The sequence below is a fragment of the Balaenoptera physalus genome, assembly GCF_965194825.1.
Source record: "Balaenoptera physalus genome assembly, chromosome: 13".
NCBI classification, from domain to species: Eukaryota; Metazoa; Chordata; class Mammalia; order Artiodactyla; family Balaenopteridae; genus Balaenoptera; species Balaenoptera physalus.
Window position 1 is genome coordinate 20351067 of NC_138892.1, and position 20234 is coordinate 20371300.

Here is a 20234-nt window from a genome sequence, read left to right on the forward strand (position 1 = left end):
TACTCAGCCATAAAAAGAAACAAAATTGAACTATTTGTAGTGAGGAGGATGGGCCTAGAGTCTGTCATACAGAATGAAGTAAGTCAGAAAGAGAAAAACAAATACCGTATGCTAACACATATATATGGAATCTAAAAAAAAAAAAAAAAGGTTCTAATGAACGTAGGGGTAGGTCAGGAATAAAGATGCAGGCGTAGAGAATGTATTTCAGGACATGGGGAGCGGGAAGGGTAAGCTGGGATGAAGTGAGAGAGTAGCACTGACATATATACACTATCAAATGTAAAATAGATAGTTAGTGGGAAGCAGCTGCATAACACAGGGAGATCAGCTTGGTGCTTTGTGACCACCTAGAGGGGTGGGATAGGGAGGGTGGGAGGGAGACGCAAGAGGGAGGGATATAGGGATATATGTATACATATAGCTGATTCACTTTGTTATACAGCAGAAACTAACACAACATTGTAAAGCAATTATACTCCAATAAAGATGTTTTTAAAAAAAAAGGTTCAACTGACAGAACATGTATGCATTCTAAACTTGTATGCACCTAATTAAATAGGTTCAAAATACAAAAATCAAGTTGATAGAACTATAAGGAAAAATTTATAAATCCAGACTTCCCTGGTGGTGCAGTGGTTAAGAATCTGCCTGCCAATGCAGGGAGCACGGGTTCGAGCCCTGGTCAGGGAAGATTCCACATGCCGCGGAGCAACTAAGCCCGTGTGCCACAACTACTGACCCTGCGCGCCTAGAGCCCATGTTCCACAACTACTGAGCCCGCGTGCCACAACTACTGAAGCCCGTGCGCCTAGAGCCCATGCTCCACAACTAAGAGAAGCCACTGCAATAAGAAGCCCATGCACTGCAACAAAGAGTAGCTCGTGCTCTCCACAACTAGAGAAAAGCCCGCATGCAGCAACGGAGACCCAAAGCAGGCAAAAATAAATAAGTTACTTAATTTTTAAAAAAATTTATAAATCCACTATCAGAGTAGATTTTAACACCTATCCAGTCATTCCTCAATTATTCCTAGACCAAGGAGACAAAGATATCAGCAAAGACGTAAAAGATTTGAATGACACAATTAAAAAGTTTGATATATCTTGGATATATCTAGAACCCAGCACATCCAAATTAGAGCATACCCATTCTTATCAAGCGTGGATAAAATATTTTTAAGATGGACCTTGTGTTAGTTAACACATTTCAAATCATAGGTATGATTCAGATTATAGGGGTATCCAGTTAGAATAGCCCAACAATAAATTTTAAGAACCAAATTTGTTTGAAAGCCTAAAAACACATATTAAGAAACTCATGAATCAAGGAAGAACTTACAGTGGAAACTTAAAAATACTTAGAACTGGATGGGAATGAAAATATTGCCTATCACAACTTGTGGGGTTCAGCTACATGATACATAGAGGGAAATTTATCATCTTAAATGAGCATCTTGGAAAAGGAGAGAGGCGGGAAATGAACAACCTAATGGTCTAACATAAAAAGTCAGAAAAAGAACAATAAAAGAAAGTAGGGAGGTAATAAAGGTAAGAGCAGAAATTAATGAAGTAGAAAAGTAAGACTTCACACGTAACCCACGCCTTCCGCATTTTCAGGAGACAGAGAATACAATGAACTTCTCCTAGTAGAGAAATAGACAACAAATTCTAACAGAGCTCTTGCCAGTGCTGTCAGCCTGTGGGAACAGTATGAGCCTGTAGGAGGGGAAGCTTAAGCGACTATATGCAAAGGAGTGCTGGGGAGCAGAAGACCTAGATGAAGTAAATATAAAATAACTCCTAGAATGACAAAATCTAATACTACTAAGAAGCAAAACAAGGAAGACAGGCCAGGGACTTGGTAGTTTACAGTACTGGCTGGGTTTTGAAAGAAAGCAGGACCAATAGTGATGGCAGCCTTAAAGAAACATTGCTTCTGGAGAAGAATCAGATAAGAGGTGGCACCTGGGACTTTCCTGGTGGTCCAGTGGGTAAGACTCCGTGCTCCCATTGCAGGGGGCCGGGGTTCAATCCCTGGTTGGAGAACTAGATCCCACGTGCATGCCGCAACTGAGAGTTTGTATGCTGCAACTAAGAAGCCCTCATGCCGCAACTAAGAAGCCCGCATGCTGCAAGGAAGATCCTTCATGCCGCAACTAAGACCTGGAGCAGCCAAAATAAACACATAAATATAAATAAATAATATAAATATTAGGGGAAAAAAAGAAGTGGTGCCTCTTGGAGCTACGAGAAAGAAAGACAAGAGAGGAAAACTTAAAGATCCTGCAAAAACAAAAGTGAAACAAGACACATCAACTTCTCCTCCTCACCCCAACTCCATTACTGCTTAAAAAAAACTGCACTTCATTATACTGACAGAAGAAGGTGCTCTTGAATTAGAAACCCTGTCCACAAAATGCTTAGAAATTGGGGGGCGAGGGGGGAGAATCAATCCAACTGCGAAGGAAGGAAGGAAGGAAAGAAGAGACAGGCATAGGGGAAATACCTATTAATGCAGAAGAATTTAAAAAATCAAAGGAGACTACTTTATACATCTCTATGCAGGTAAGTTTATAAAACTAAATGAAATAGAGGATTCCTTAGAAAAAACACTTTACTATAGTTGACCCCAATAGAGACAAATGCTTAAAAAGACCAATTTCTACAGAAGAAAGTTAAAAATCAATAAAACTATCAAGAGAACTACCATACGACCCAGCAATCCCACTACTGGGCATATACCCAGAGAAAAACATAATTCAAAAAGAGTCATGTACCACAATGTTCACTGCAGCACTATTTACAATAGCCAGGACATGGAAGCAACCTACGTGTCCATCGACAGATGAATGGATAAAGAAGATGTGGTACATATATACAATGGAATATTACTCAGCCATAAAAAGAAACAAAACTGAGTTATTTGTGTTATGCTAACACATATATATGGAATCTGAATAAAAAGGTTCTGAAGAACCTAGGGGTAGGACAGGAATAAAGACGCGGAAGTAGAGAATGGACTTGAGGACACGGGGAGGGGGAAGGGTAAACGGGGACGAAGTGAGAGAGTGGCATGGACATATATATACTACCAAATGTAAAATAGATAGCTAGTGGGAAGCAGCCACATAGCACAGGGAGATCAGCTTGGTGCTTTGTGACCACCTAGAGGGGTGGGAGGGAGATGCAAGAGGGAGGAGATATGGGGATATACGTATATGTATAGCTGATTCACTTTGTTATAAAGCAGAAACTAATACACCATTGTAAAGCAATTATTCTCCAATAAAGATGTTAAAAAAATAAAGATAAAAAAGAAAACTTTCAAGGAACTACTCCAATGATGTCACTAGGTTCAGATAGTTTCACAAAAGAATTTCAAACATTTGGGGTTAAGTAAATGATCAAATTACATACAACAGAAAGCAGTAAGTGGTAGGAAAAAGGTAGCTGGGGAAGGAGACTAGGGAAAGAAGAGAAATAAAGGTGCAGAGTTTACAATTACAATATCTAAAATCGGAGGCACAGAAGGCCTCACTGAGATGAACATTCGAGCAAAGACTTGAAGAGGGAGCAAGCCATGTGCATAGCCTTGATTACAAACCAGATAAGGACAGTAGGCTAAGGGAAAATTACAAGCCAATCTCAGTCATGAAAATGGACACAAAAAGCTGAACAACCCAAACACAGCAATGTGCTTAAAAAGTTAGTACATCGTGATCAACTTGGGTTTGTCACAGGAATGTAGATTTGGTTTCACATTAGGAGATGATATACATTTTCTTCACTACATTAACAAATTAAAGAGAAAAGATTGTTTCAATAGATACAGAAATGAATTTAATAAAATGCAACATTTATTCATGATTTTAAAAAACAAAATAAAACAAGCAAACAAAAAACTCTTCGCAAACTAAAAATAGAAGCTAAGCTTTCAAAAAGGGCAACTACCTAAATCACACACATGGTATATGTTACCGAACCAGGTTTGTCCTGCCTGAGGCCCAGCAAGATGAAACACTGAGATGCCGAGGTTTGCAGCCAAGAGGGTATTTATTCAGAAGACAGCCAAGCGAGGAGACAGGAAAACCAATCCCAGCTCTGCCTCCCAAGGCAAGGGGCTCGGGGGTATTTATGGGATAAAGAATAAAGAAGCAGGGCGGTCCAAGGCATGGGGAGTGTGGGGAAAGGTGATTGGAAAAAGGTGTGGTTAACTGACATTCTGAGCAGGTGTAACTAGGCAACAGGCCTCTGCATGTTCTGAGGGTAGAGTTTTTAGCCCTTTGATGTCAAAAGGTCACCAAGAAGACACTCTGGAATGCCCAGCTGAAGGGTGGGTGGTCCAATCCAGACTTACCCAGCTCAGCTCAAACTATAGCAGCTGGAAAACAACTTGGGCAAACACCTTATTGTCTAGGCTAAGTGCAGCTTGGAGGTCAGGCAAATCTTAAAACGACCTTGATTAGTGACGGCAGGTGAAATGGATTTAACCCACGGTTTCAGTATCATCGCTGTTAACAGAAACGTTAGAAACATGCCCTTTAAAATTAGGAAGAATGTCTAGTATCCATGCTTTTATTCGTCTTCGTACTAAAAATCCTAATCAGTGCAGGCAGAAAATGAAAAAAAGCCTACGAACTATAAAGAAACGAGAATGTCACTATTCACAGATGATATTATTATAAGATCCCAGGCTCTACAGACAAATTATTGGAAGTAATAAAAGTGTTTAGCAAGTTGCTGGAGAGAAGAATAAGACCCAGGTCCCTGCTTCCGGGCGCATCCTCACAGCACACTTTACGGAGAAGGCCTCCTCACTGCTGACTCACCCCGATCCAGCAGAGTTCTTCCACCGAGGTGGAGGCCGCCGTCAGCCGCCTGATCAACCTGCACCTCGGGCCTCGTCCCCTTACCTCTCTCTGAGCTTCTACTTCGAAGGCGTTGAGGTGGCTCTGGAGGGCGTGGGCCGCTTCTTCCGGGAGTTGGCTGTGGAGAAGCGCAAGGGGGCCCAGCTTCTCTCTTGAAGATGCGGAAGCAGTGGGGCGGCCGCGCCCCGCTCCAGGACGGGCAGGAGCTGTCCCGGGAGGAGTGGGGCGCCAGCGTGGGCGCCATGGAGGCCGCCACGGCCCTGGAGAGGAGCCTGGACTGGACGCTCTTAGATCTGCAGGCCCCGGGTTCTGCGAGCGCAGGCGCCCAGCTCTGCGAGTTGCTGGAGAGCCGCTTCCTGCAGGAGGAGCTCATCAAGAAGCTCCTCAAGAAGATGGGCGTGCACCTGACCGACCTGCGCAGTCTGGCCGGGCCTCCAGGCCGAACTGGGCGAAGTATCTCTTCGAAAGGCTCTCCTGTCCGCGTGACTAGAAGCCTCCAGAGCCCGGCGGCCTCTGCGAGACCCCCCTGCCTTCCCCCGCCTCGAGATCTCTGCCCAAGCCCCTTCCTCCAGCCAGGAGGCAACTTTTTAACCACCCTGAAACCTTCACCCAAGCCGTGGCACCACATGGAAACAAAAAAGGTTCTTTTTGCAGAGGAAAAATAAGCTAGGCTATAAGAAGAAAACATAAGTATCTGAATAGCATGAATGATTTGTAGTCTAATTCTCTAGATTGTCTAAAGAAATGGTTCCTAATTTATGTGTATCACCTGGGTACGCTGAGTACAGTGTATCTAATAAACTATGTTTTCTCTGGCAAGAAGAATAAACGCACCTATTCAGAAAATGTTGCATAGAATTTTTTAAGGGTTTCAGGACTTCTCCGGAGTCATTCTGGGTACTGGATTCAACTCTGTTGTTCCAAAATGTATCTTTGGTTTTGTTGAGCAAAGCAAAGAGCTGAGTACCTTGACCATATCATATTGTGTTCCCCCCATCAACCCCCAAACTCATGATAAAATTGCTGTTCCTGATTTTCAAGTTGATGTGATGTTATCTGCCTGTATTGAAGAAAGAGCCCTGTGCATTCATCTTTGTGTCTCCCATTAGGTTGCTACTGCGAACACTGATTATTAATTACATTATACACTGACCTCTTTATGAAGCCTCTCAAGAGAAATTTCTTTCTGGTCTTAATATTAGGAATAACAGTGCTTCGCTTGGGTAACTGGCTTGTTTTTGCTTTACGAACACTGTAAATGATGTAACTAAGTTTCCTTTTCTGACTGCCTGCTAAAAACTTAGAGCCAAATTTGCGGCCCACCTAGAGTAAACGAGTAGGATTATATAAGCATTTTGCATACGCTTCATTCCTGGTTCTTCTATTACTAATTCCTTGGTGTATTTTATGGAGTCTTTTAAGCCACCTTAAACCCTTTCTGGAACAATGTTGTGTATAAACAGATAAATAAACTTTTAAAATGTGGATTTAAAAAGAAATAAGACCCATATCAGAAATCAATTGGATATTTATATACCAATTAGAACAAAATTATATAACAATTTGAACAAAATAGAGACAAAATATAAGTTATTTATAAATAAATCTAATAAAAGTGCAAACTCTACACAGAGAAAAAAGTTTAACTTTATTGAATTATATTAAAGAAGTTCTAAATAAATGGAAAATATGCTACATTCAAGAATCGGAAGACTCAGTTCTCTCCAGATTGATGTATAGATTTATTGCCATTCCAATTAAAATCCAGTAGGTTGTTTTGTTTTGTTTTGTTTTCCTGGAACTTGGAAAACTGATTCTAAAATTTACTAGAAAAGCAAAAGTTCAAGAATACACAGGATACTCCTGAAGAAAAAATAAGATGTGGCTTGCCCTCTTAGATGCCAAACCTTTAATAAAGCTGGAATGATGAAAACTGACTTTGGCACAGGAATAGGCAAACTGACCAGTGGAACAGGCTGGGGAAGCAGACTCAAGAACATACAGAAACATGACAGATGACGTAGCTGTTAAAGGGAAAGCATGCACTATTCAATCAACTGGTTTCCACAGTGAGGGGCGGGGCGGGAAGTAATTGGACCCTACCTGTCACCAGGCACAAAAATAAATTCTAGATGAACAAAGGCTTAAAAATGAAAAATAAAACCTTAAAACTTTTGTATTTTTATGACTTCAGGATAAAAATAAATTCCTTTAAAAAGATACAGAAAGCAGTCATAAATATTAACACTGCCCCCATATATAAAGAGCTACAAGTCAATAAGAAACACATAACCCAATTGAAAAATGAGCAAGAAACCCAAATAGATATTTTAAGGAAAAGGAAATGCAAATGGCCAATAAGCATAACAAGAGCTTAATCTTATGAGTGACTGGAGAAATACAAAAGCAGACCCTAAAGAAATATCATTTTACACCCCCTAGAATGGCAAAATTAAGAAATCTGACTATACCAAGTGATGATGAGTGCACTGAACAATGGGAACTCACTGTTGGTGGGAGTATAAATTTGAAACCAATTTGGCTTTGCATCATCTAGCCTATGACCGAGCAACTTCACACCCAGATACTCTGTAAAAACTTTAGCATATATGCAGGAGATTAGAATATTCATAGTATCATTGTTTATATAGGCTGTAATCTGAAAATAACCCACATGTCCACAGACAAGAAAATAAATGAATAAATGGTGGAATAGAGGCACAATGGGATATTTTGCAGCAGTGAAAATGAAAGAACTATGGCTACGTGTAATCATCTAGATTCTCTTAGTGACGTAATGTTAAGTTTAAAAAGCGAGTGACACAGCCATAAAAAGGAACGAAATTGAGTCATTTGTTGAGACGTGGATGGATCTAGAGACTGTCATACAGAGTGAAGTAAGTCAGAAAGAGAAAAACAAATATCGTATATTAACGCATGTATGTGGAACCTAGAAAAATGGTACAGATGAACCGGGTTGCAGGGCAGAAGTTGAGACACAGATGTAGAGAACAGACATATGGACACCAAGGGGGGAAAACTGCGGTGGGGTGGGGATGGTGGTGTGCTGAATTGGGCGATTGGGATTGACATGTATAAAGTGATGTGTATAAAATTGATGTCTGATTAAAAAAAAAACAGAATGGTTTAAAAAAAAAAAAGCGAGTGACAGAGTACTACATAGAATATGGTACAACTTTCTATACTACCCAAACACAAACAGAACTAAGCAGAGTTGTCTCAGGGCACGTACATGCGGTAGCAAAACTTAGAAAATGGGAGGGTCCAATGATTAACACAAAAGTCAAGATAATTAAAAAAGAAAAAAAATCTCTGAGTAGGGAATGGGGGGGATGGGAGGGAAAGGACTCCCTGAGGAGATGCAATAGGCTCTGGTAAAACTGTACTTCACAAATTAAGTTGTGTGTTCTTTATATTCTGTTGCAACTTTATTATTAAAATATTGTGAAAAATTTAAACTTAAGTTACAAAAAGAAACTGGAAAGTGCCTCGCTTCAGGTGTATTAGCCATAGATCGCCGCCCGCAAGGTGCTCTGGGTCAGCGCTCTCGCTGGGCGTGCCGTCCAAAGGAGCGGAGCCCCTGCTCCGCTGCACGCATGCGCCCTCCTGCCAGCCAATCAGAGACGCTCCCTGGCGAGGCGAGGTCGGCTTTTCTGCCGCGCTAATTCTGACTTGCTTCGGAGGAGTGTCGAGGCTGTGAAGAGGTCAAGTCTGAGGCGTTGGGGCAGGTGAGGCAGGAGCGGCGGGGACGCCTGTACGGAGACATATAACTGTGGTCGTCGACCATTGGGGTGTTTTTCAGGTGTGAGGAGGGGAGCGTTTGTCCCGCGCGGGAATCTGAGCCAGGGGTTATTCTTGACCTGTGAGGTAAATCTTACCCGCTGGCTCTCCCTGGGGCCTCTGACAGGAATTTGCAGGCAGTACCGCTCCCTGCGGGCAGGGCCGTGAGTAGGCGGAAAGGCGCCGGCTGGGCTGCCTCGGGACTGGACGCGACGCCGGGCGGGTGGACAGGTTGACAGCAGGCGAGGAGGGTGGGCCCTCGTCAGCGCGCCCACGCCCCGCAGAAACCATTTAGATGAAGCCAGGGCTCCCCTTCACTGGTCCTCGAGGCCTGGGGTCGTGGAAATCTTGACGTCATTTTCTGCGGCCCAGGACGCAGAACGTTTTATGTTGTATTTCTGTTGCTGGCAACTTCTTTGGGGCGGGCTCGTGATCGATCCTGTCAGTAATTACGATTTGCACATTGTGACTGAAATCAGCAGGATCTAGATTTGCTCCGATTTAGCCAGAACCTGGCCGGGCTAGGATTCCACCGCCCTCCCCGTCCTCAGAGGCGAGCTCTCCATCACAGCACCGCCGGCGTCGGGGGCGGCGCAGTCATTATCTTCTTCTGTTAACTTTTGGTCCAACAGAATAGATGAAGAGACTCCTCCAGTGGTATTCAACTAAAATCATCTTTATTTGATATCGCTCATTTTGAAATTTGCCAGTTTATTTAAATGGTGTCTTTGGATTCAGCAGGTTTGATCTTTTTTTTTTTTTAAATCAGAAAACATCGAGACATGGTGCCCTCTGGAAGAAAACATACCGGGAAATCTGGGAAGACATCCGTGGAAGATCAGGTTATAAGAGGCTATGACTTTGAGAAAGCAGATAAAAAACATCTGAGTGGTTCAGAGGAGGATGTCACTGAAGGTACCGTATAGCTAATGGTGTTGGGCAGTGACCATGTCCTGCATTTATTTTCATGTACTTCGTGTTTCTTATTCGGACTCAGTGAAGCTTCTATAGCGTCTTTCGCCTGATGTCTTATAAACAGTACATAGATTATTACGACATTAACACAGGAAGACTTGCAAAATTGTTCCCATAAAATGGTCTTGGATCCTGATTTAATTCCATCTAACCTGCAGAGAAAGTAGTGCATTTATATATCTGCTTTAAAAACTTGTCTTGGCACAAAGCCTCAAAAAACCTCAAAATTAAGATATTACTCCATTTAAAAATTACCAAAATAGCATACTTAATTTCAACTCTTTTTCTTTTTTTACTGTCAATTCAGGGAAGACTACAGTACTTGATAAACATGGGAAGAAGAGGACTTCTGCAGGAATAGTTGAAGACATGGGGTAAGATGCTCAAACAATTTTCACTTCTTAGACTTTAAGAAAAGTCTATTTGGCTGTCCAGCGAGTATTGTATGTAAAATACTGGGCATGTGATATTTCTTCCAAAACAAGAATGATATTTTATGGATCCTTAATTAAAAGTTGTTTGATGTAACTTTTTTCACAGGGGTGAAGTACAGAATATGCTGGAAAGATTTGGAGGTATGTTTTAGGAGATATTTGTATTCAAACCATATAATTTGTATAATAGTAAATAATAATCAGTGGACTATAAGACTGTTATTTAATGCTTTGTTCTCATATGTAAGATTTTGCACAAGTATGTGTGGTTCGGCTTCATAGATTTCCTTACTAACCTTTTCCAGTTGTTGATGTGAAAAGAGATGGTGCTAACGATGGTGAGTTAAGAATGGTCCTGTTACTTTATAGATGTGTGAGCTTAATGGACTATGAAATTTTAGAGCAAAAATGGATGGGAAAAGTGTCTATCCCTCTTTGTTTGGACTTTCACGGACTAAGTGATACAAACACACGCACATATCTGTGTGTCAGTTTTTCATTTTCTCAATTTAGTTATTTTCTATGGCATTCCTGTGTTCTTTTCTTTAGGAAGGGCAATGTAAATTGAAGCCTTTAAAATAACTCTTCATTTTTATTTTTACATTATTAAACTATGTAGCTGAGAATTAAAGACCACCTTGCTAGTAAGAGATCAGATAAAAAGTTCATAAACTTTAAATTGTATGTCAAATATCAGTTACATTAACCGTGTTAGGGGATAGTATTCTTATAAAAGAGTCAATATTTGGCTCCTCTCTAGCATTATTCATATAATCAAGTCTTTTTTGAAAGCTTTGCCCTATTTGGTAGTAACAAAATGCTTGTTTTATAATCTGTCTTATAAATTTATTATTATAGATGGATATTGGAAATACAAAATATTTATGTAATAGTGTAGGTCACCTCATCATGATTACTGAAAAATAACTATTGATGGTAGATCCATATGCACGTGCCTAGCAAAGAATTACCTGAAGTATTAAAAAGTTTATGAAATGCAGTACTTATATTATTGGTAAAAATGTTCTATAAAAAAGTATTTAAAAGGGTTCTTGAATTTATTTAGATATTTACTTAAAATAAGATTTTGCTATGCTTGGTTGGTCTTTGTCTCTTTTAGTAAAAAATATATTTTAAAGTATCACTGACTATATTTTAAAAAATTATTTTAACTATTTTTATTCTTTTTAGACTCGAAATAGTTTTGTTTCATATAATGAGTTCTAAATTTAGCCTTTAAGTGTTTTCTTATGAAGAAATTAAAGTCTGTCCTTGAGACCCTTTTTTCCAGTTATTAGCTCTTTTTAATCACCTCTGAATTAAAAAATTATCTCTAGTTAGGAAAATCAGAATTGGGATACCAATAACTAAAAGTTTTCTCAGAAAAAAAAAGCAAGGAAATGATCTTGCTTTTTGATATTATGTGTATTTTTAAAGATCTTTTCAAAACTCCTGAACCAGCTTTATCCATGTTTATTTGAATATGTGGGAACAAAGTAACTTTCTTCCACAATAAATTTAATGAGTATTTATTTTCAATATAGCTGATATTAACAAGGCTCTTCTTGCCAAGAGAAAAAGACTAGAAATGTATACCAAGGCTTCTCTCAAAACCAGTAACCAGAAAATTGAAAATGTTTGGAAAACCCAACAAGAGCAAAGGTAAGGCTGTTGGTTTTTTCACTGCCACAACACTTGCATCATTTCTTAGTATTCATTGGTGCAAATTATGAGAAGTACTATCATCTTCTACTTATTGGGATCTCTAGTAAAAAAGTATATTTGGCTTGATTTTCCTTTAAGTCCTTTAGTCCTATAACTTCATTCCTTCACAGACTTGAGATATATTTCCTAGAAATCAATAAAGATGTCCTTTTTCCCCTTTTAAATAATGTTTGAGGTTTTTTTTTAACAATAAAGGTAATTTATATTCATTCTAAAAATACACTAGCTGAATAAAAAGTAAATATCATATAAACCATTAGTCTTAATGATAGTTAACTGTTTAACAGTGTAGAAAAAGATCAACCTTATGTATTATAAATAATTTGTATATTTTAGCTGAATTAACTATTCTTTTGTACAAAATCATTATACCAAAATGGGGAAAAATTAAGTGAAATATTTCTATTTGGAAATCTTATATGATAAATATAATAACTTCAGTGAATCTATTTATCATATCACAACCTATATTCAGTAGGAGAAAATGAAAAATAAATTGCTTGGAGATAAAATGGACTTTTCTGGAAAATGTATATGTACAATAAAACTCCCTTAGTTTTCAAGAGCTTAAAGCACATGAGAGGGATTTTCTGTTAGTTGGTTAGGAAAATAAATACTTCTGAATCATCATAAATCATAACTTTACTTCTTGGCTTCACATCTGAAAATTTGATATTTTCTCTTTTATTATAGTATAATTATGTCAAATCAGTTTTGTTTTGAAAGTTTTTCCATATTGATGTGAAATATGACAATATTCATTACGCTTTACAGGCAGAAGCTTAACCAAGAATATTCTCAGCAGTTTCTGACTTTGTTCCAGCAGTGGGATATAGATGTGAAGAAAGCTGAGGAACAAGAAGAAAAACTAGCTGTTAGTATTATGCTTAGCTTTATAGCTTTATAATTAATCTACTATAACCAAGTGTCAAGTAGGAAGGGGGAGGCCGGCCTTGCAGTACACCCATGGACCTTAGCCAGGTTCCATTGCCCACTGCTGGCTATGAGTTTGGTTCTGCTGAATGCAGAAGTACAGGCACATACCATACTCATAAAAGCTGTTGGTCTTTGCTTCCTAACACATTGTTAATATCAAGTTTGCTATTATTAATACTATGCAGAGGTTACAGTTTTTGGTAATGACAAAATCTAGGGTATGCGTATGTAAGTGGATGGCTAAAGTAGGGTGAACAACAAAAATCATTGGTGGAAAACAGGCCAAGAAACTGAAAGACCAGCAATATGGTAAGGATCATCTGTGTTGACATTGAAAGCACCAAGAATTAGGACATGTTTTGAGTATTGTTGAGATTTCCTACTCAGTGACTGGTAGGGTTATTATATTATTGTTGTATATAAGTGGTGAACACAAATTATCTAAACTCAGTCATAGTAAATGTTAAAATCTTAAAAATATTGATTTAAAAACTATTCCTTTTAAGTGTAATGTAGAATTAATTTTTGCTAAATTTTACCCAAATTGTTATTATATAATTTTTTCTTTTACATTTGTAGAATATGTTTCGACAGCAACATAAAGTTTTTCAACAGTCTAGAATTGTTCAGAGCCAGAGACTGAAAACAATTAAACAATTATATGAGCAGTTCATAAAGGTTTGTTATATTTGGTAACATAATACATTCTTATAAAATATAATTCATGTGTGTAAGTAGAAGATAATTTTTTTCTCAGTTTAAGGGGAAAACATTTCGCTTATACATTTTAAATTCTTAACAGTTTTCCATTTTCAATGCATTGTGTTCGATTTAATTTAAGTGCTAAATACGATCACTAAGTGTTACCACTTGGTGTAGGAACTTTAGTACTATATTTGACTCCTCCATCTCTCTTATTCTTCACATCCACTGCTACTGCCCTAGTTTAGAACCTCATCATTCTTTCCTTATACTATGAAAACTCTTAGCTGATTTCTCTGTTTTCCAACCCATCCTTCATGGGTCTGCCTTATTATCTTTCTATAACATTACCTTTTCCCTCCTGAAAAACTGTCAGTAGCTTCTCATTCTAAATTCTTAGGCATTCAAGATTCACCCCCCAATAATATGATCCTTTTTCTTAATGCTCCAATTACTACATTCATCCATTACTTCCACCCCTCCACGTAACGGCTTTCTCTGAACTCACTCACTTTGCACTTTCATGCTTTTGTTTATGCTCTTGCCCTAGAATACTTTTAACCCTTTTTCCTAACCTTCCTTTCAGTCTTACTCTTTTGCCAACTAAATTGGAATTAAATCCCCTACATAGCTACAGGAAGTTGTGCTTCTATTCCTTTTATAAAATTTTGTGTTATTTTTGTTTCTTCCAGTGAGAAGGTACACTATTGTACCTCCTTTAATAATATTTGATTTATGTCTGACATTTTCTATTCCTTTGGTGGATATTTTGGTTTTCATGTATTAGAATATTTTTGAGATAAATAATGTGCATTGTTGAATATTAAAAAGTTCCTACTTTTGAAAATTAATTGTATAAGTTTTGAACCTGAGATGAAAAGTGGTGGTTTGTAACTAAACTAGCCTTTTGTGTTTTAGAGTATGGAGGACTTGGAGAAGAATCACGATTATCTACTTACTGGTGCACAAAATGAACTTAGAAAAGAAATGGCTATGTTGCAAAAAAAAATTATGATGGAAACGGTAAGTTATTATATTTAAAATTGAAAAAATAAGGATTATTGTAAGCATTGAAATATTTTATTTGCTGAAATATGTATAACACTTATCTAAAAATTAAACAAATGTTTAATATCTCCTTTCATGTGACAGCAGCAGCAAGAGATGGCAAGTGTTCGAAAGTCTCTTCAATCCATGTTATTCTGATGACTCTTTGAAGGAAGAACTTGAACCTAAGTAATATGATACAATTATAACATTAGCTAAGAGGCATGTAAGTTTTTAGAGTGGTTGAAAATTCTGGTTTAAAATATTACATCATATTAATCATTAGCTTAAGTGCAAGACCCTTCTTCTTCTTCATCTCCAAATAAAATAATGAAGTTATGCAAGTAGCAGCAATTCCTAAATTATAATGTGCCACCGTGCTTTCAGCTCTTTAATACTAACAGTGATTTTTTTCTCTCTAACATTTGTCAATTAACTCTTAGCAATAAATATGATTTAATTTCAAGTTTTAGCTTCAGTGTATTTGTATCACTTCCAAAAGGTAGAAAGCACAGGTATAGATGGTTAATTAATTTTGTTCTTCTTTAAGGGAAAAAAACACAAAATCTGTTTTATACGTACACCCTTTCATGCATATTCATTAAGTTACACTACCAATTCTAATGAAAATAAGATTTCAAAAGAAAATACATTCTATTGACTTACAAAATCTATTAAACGCAACTTAAGTTTCCATTCTGGAATAAATTAAACTGCTAAAAACCATTAACACAACCAAACAAGATATATAAATAATCCATTTTAAGACATGGATTTGTGAATGTCATTTCCACAACGACATCAAAATGCCATTTAATTCGACTCAGTCCACAATTAAATGACACATGCCCTTAGTAATGATTAAGAGCATATCATTAACATACCTAATTACTTACGGTTTAAGTACTTCACGGCTGTCTTTAACTATAAATTACACAGAATGTCTTGTTTTTCAGTTTTAATATTCAGTAAATATATGGATGTTTTTACATTCATTTCCAAACTTGAACAGTTAATTCCTATACCCTGTATTTTAAAATGTGCATTTTTTTAAACATAGAAAAACATATGAAACTCTTGATTTAATAAATATTAAATTGTTTCAGCATTTGTTTGAAATATTTGAGTTAAACTTACTATTTTTTGCTGAAACTCCTTTCAATGAATCATTCAAAAACAAAAAATATGCCCAATAGACGGAGAAAGGAGTGATTTTGTCCTGTTTTTCCATATTTTAAATTCTAATTTTTGCTGCATAACCCACACTTATCTCAGTTTTAGGTTTTCCAAGTTTTTAAAAATGAATCCATACTGATCCTCTTTTTCTAACTATGCTAACTTATATAGGAAGAAATTAGTCCTCCACCGTTAACAAATATCTGACATTAAGGGGACAGTTTACTTCCTAAATTTTTGCGTTTTGTAAAAGCCTTTTAAGCCAAAGTACATGCTGGAATGTAAATTTTAAGTATTATAAAATTTAATATAAATTTTAAGTACTATTCAAATTAAGAAGGTTCTTATTGAATTTACCAGTTGTTTCAGAGGCAAAATAAGTACTCCAGAGTATTTTCTGTGTACTTAATTCACATAAGTATATATTTTTTCCTTTTTTAAAAAAATATTTATTTATTTATTTGTCTGCACCAGGTCTTAGTTGTGGCATGTGGGATCTAGTTCCCTGACCAGGGATCGAACCCGGGCCCCATACATTGGGAGCATGTAGTTGTAGCCACTAGACCACCAGGGAAGTCCCTATTTTTTCCTTTTAAGGAATATCAACTTCCACTCTTTTTTCAATATGCCTTTTTCTTGCATATTAAGATATAGTACATGTTCATTACTCCTTTTTTAAAAAAAAATTATTTCACCATATGGCTTATGGTCTACAGAACTGTTGGATAAAATTACAAACAGGTAAGATGGGAGTCCGAAGATTTGGATCACCAAAGACCCATGTGATAGTTCTATTATTCATAATGAGCAAGGTAAAACACTTTTAAGTGAGAGTGGAAAGATGAGAATCAGTACATAATGTAGTTAGTGGTTGAATAACAGATACTTATTTTATCCCCATTTTACCTCAAATGAGTAAAAGTGTACTTGAAGTAGCTTTAGCTGATATTCTAAAGGGAAGATATTTTTGCTATGTTTTCATAAATTACTAATTTTCTTACATGTCAATTGTGCTTTAGCTACTGTTTTGTTTTTCACAAAGGGAAATGTTTAATGTCTACTTTTTTTGTGACAATGAAATTTAAACTCAGAATATCAAGGAACAAGTTGCCCTCACTGTAAAGATTCATTTGTTTTTCTGAACTGGTAAGATAATTCCTCTTACTAACTACAAATTACATAAGTTGGCATACTAAAGCAAGTATTTCCTTTTATACAATAGTAATTAACATACCTTTTTGAAAATGGCTAATAAAAAATACCTATAACATCATGTGACTCAATAATTACACTATTACAATTCATGCACTTATGCAATACTATGAACGCACTTGTCAATTTTTAGCGAAGTAAGCATCACCCTCAAGATGGCTAAAATCCTTTAAGTCCTGAATTTTTATGTAATCCTTTGGCAGAGAAAACCCCAATTGTCTGATAAGGATTTCTGAGACAAAGAGATTGCTCTTTAGAACTACAGTGGTTCAATTTCTTATACTCAGAAAATTGAAATTTCTTTCTTTGGTTTTGTTTCTAATTAATTTATAGATTGTATTACTCTGATAATACCTTGATAAAAAATGTTGACACACAACGAGGGCTTTGCCACTGAAACAGACATAATGGAATCTACAGGACTTAATGTTTATATTAAAATATAACCTTATTTGATAGTATACTAGCCTCCTGAAAAAGGAGATTTCCTTCACTCATAGGTTCCCCTAACTGCTTCTCCTCTTTTCCTTGGGCTATTAGTCAATATGCTTGTGAACCTGTTCAGGTGCTTGATGACATGAAGTCTTGAAGATACTTAGATGAAGGTGTCTTGAAATTTGCAGGCACAAAGCACTAAAGTACCTCATCATATCAAATGAAGAAATGACCTTTAGAAGCAAAAAAGAAAATATAAAATGGATTATGGTCTATCTTTTCTAAAGCAGCAGCTATTTTTCTGTCCCCTCGCCCCCTAAACTCAAACCTTAACCAAAAATTCTTCACCGAAAATATTACATTTTATAGTTCATATTTGGACCTCACTGTAGTCCTCTGGAATATGCAGGGTATTTCACAGTTACAGAAACTGAGGCTCAGAGTGCTAAAAGGTATAGACTAAATTACAAAAGCTGGAAAACAACAGAACTCAAGTCTTCTGACTCCATATCCTTCCAATTTTCTACTGTGCAACAAAGCCTCAAATTTTCTACTAGAAGGGGCTATCAGTCATTATAATGAAATCACTCCATCATATACTTTTCTTTTTCCTTATTCCTTTGAGAGTAGTTGTAAGAAAGTAAAGGCCTGGAAGAGACATCATAGTTGAGGGAAGGCACATACAAAATTGTGTTCTTTACAAAATTAAGCCGGGAGGCACACTATTTAAGAACTTTCCCAGAGGCTGGGGGCAAATGCTTCCTTTTAGAAAAAGGAGCCTCACAGCTCTGCCGGTGGAGGGAATTCTCACCACTGAGGGGAAACATCTCCTTATCATTTACTTGAAAAACTCCGTCTGACTCTTTTCTCTCTGAAGCAAGAGCCTTTTCCCTAAGGATGCCAAAGGGCACAATATGTTTATTTTGGTCCACATAGTGTTTTTCTGTTTGTTTTTAATTGTGGTCCACAAAGTGTTTTAAAGAAAAATTGAATTCGACTTTCTCACCATAATCTCCACCACTGACGTAAAACCAGGCCAACTCACTCATTACAAATTAAGTGCTCAAATTTTTAACACCTGCTATTTTAATTCTGTTAATTCCATTTGGTAATACTTACGTTCACTAAAAGAAACCCTACATTGAATTTTCAGATATTTTGAAAAATCACCACCTATTTCTTACATTTAGATTGTTTTGGAGCCCTAATAATATTTATAGTGGATAGCAAATTAAAGGAAATTATTCTGATTTTCAAACATTTTTTAGAATATTGCCTGAGAAACTTTCAAGGACTAAGATTTACATCTCATCACTATTTGAAGAATGGAAGACTTCTGAATGGATATTAAGTTATTAACTTACTCTGAAAAAAAGTATAATACTATAGAGCCTAGTATAAAGGATGATCAGATGTACCCCAGGGGTCCATGCACAGAACAGATAGGCTTTGTTTTAATACCTCTATCTAACAAATAGTGTGAGATCGTTTAAATTATCAAAAGGTTCAGTGTTTCTTTTAGCTAACTTTAGTATCAGTTTTTGTATATCACTAACAATTTGGTGAAGTCCAGTGAGGTCTGGAGGTAGGGAAAAATACAGCAAAATTGTCCAGAACTACCATTAACTGAAGACCAACCATAAAGATAATGTCTTAGTAAAATAAAAAATTTAGTAATGCCTCCTTTATCCACTTGTGTGATTAAAGTGTTACCAACAATGATTTTCTTTTCCTCAGATGGCTAAAGCTTCCCTCTTATGCACCAAATTCTATTTTATAATAATTTTGAATAGAAATTAATATATGTATTATCCACATCACTTTTTAAGCAGGATGCAATCAATGAGAATTTAATTTGCTTGATAAGAGTCATCATTATTAATATAAATTTTGCACTATCCTCAAGGGCCATACAGATACGTAGGGTTGCTTATTTCTAGCACAAAATGGTCCCAGAACCCTGTACTGGGTAGTACTGTCTGTTCTGTTTTGTTTCCTCAGTATTAGCTGACAGTTCTTGATACAATAGTGCCCACCTCTGCTAACACCAACTACAGTTAATTTACCGGTTATCTGCTATAAGCTCATAATAATTCTAACAAGCTGGATTAAATAAGTCAGACACTAATACATGTTTGTAGTCCTTTGCCAGAGAGTGAAGTGATTTTTGACATCTTAGTACTGTTTTTTTGGTACTATTTTTTTTAAGGTACACAGTTGTGTTTTTAAGGATTTAGGTTGTTGGAACCCTGATCTCCAGATATGTGGGCCATTTTCAAACACAATATAAAGCAAGCTTTAAAGAAGTAATTTTAAATGTTCAGAAACACTTACTGTATAGATTAGAAATTAAGGCTACCTGATATCTCACTGAAATGACTCTTCAGCATAGTATTATCTGACATTTGTTAAAAATAAATAAAAATCTTACCAAAAAAGCACTTACCATTGCTATCCATAGAACAACATATTCGTCTACAAAATTATTAAAGTACTGGTCTAAAAATAAAAGACCTGGGCCAAGAAAGACAGTGTCTTGAAGATACAGTTCACTTTTGGTCATGTGAGCTATCTATAAAAAAGTAAACAAAATAATTTCACCATTAAATTTTAAATGTTTTAGCTTTTAGTTTCAGGATAGAATTAACTAGAAGTTTAATTTACTATTAAGACAAATAAGGATAAAGAGACCATTTATTTAATCTCACATTTGATATGGGAATACTGAATCTAAAATTTCTCAAATTCATGACTGGGTAGCTTATTAAAGTTTCCAATATTTAAATTCCTTGATATCAAAAGGTTATAATTGATAATCATTGCTAAACAATTAAAAGAACTTACTATACATATATATACATATATATATATAGAGTCTGTGAATCTAACATTCATTTACAGTATTACTTGGAGCACAAAGA

General features: G+C 36.5%; 2 protein-coding genes and 1 pseudogene across 6 annotated transcripts in view; 2 read left to right on the forward strand and 1 right to left on the reverse strand.

Annotated features, from left to right (window-relative positions):
* The first annotated feature begins 2561 nt into the window (after positions 1-2561).
* LOC309641310 (ferritin light chain pseudogene) lies at positions 2562-5535 on the forward strand (annotated as a pseudogene). The gene is made up of 2 exons: positions 2562-2567; positions 4842-5535. The product of its transcript is annotated as a ferritin light chain pseudogene (transcript).
* Positions 5536-6495: 960 nt separating this feature from the next.
* CHPT1 (choline phosphotransferase 1) overlaps positions 6496-20234 on the reverse strand; it is a 42844-nt gene continuing 29105 nt past the window's right edge. Inside the window, exons 7-9 of one of the 4 annotated variants that reach the window (XM_082419478.1) lie at positions 19760-19885; positions 17436-17546; positions 6496-9487 (exon numbers count right to left, since the gene is read on the reverse strand). In XM_082419478.1, the coding sequence (XP_082275604.1) occupies positions 9437-9487; positions 17436-17546; positions 19760-19885 (288 nt within the window). In that variant the 3' untranslated portion in view covers positions 6496-9436. Of the gene's footprint in view, positions 9488-14501; positions 14676-17346; positions 17547-19759; positions 19886-20234 lie in introns of those variants that run through there. The other 3 variants (XR_014252283.1, XM_082419479.1, XM_082419480.1) reach the window with 3 other exon arrangements.
* SYCP3 (synaptonemal complex protein 3) lies at positions 9391-14649 on the forward strand (the record flags this gene model as incomplete). Its single annotated transcript, XM_082419569.1, has 8 exons — positions 9391-9586; positions 9954-10020; positions 10187-10221; positions 11625-11742; positions 12580-12679; positions 13321-13419; positions 14362-14466; positions 14596-14649. Exons 1-8 carry the CDS (start codon positions 9454-9456, stop codon positions 14647-14649), a joined length of 711 nt encoding a protein of 236 aa, XP_082275695.1. The 5' UTR covers positions 9391-9453.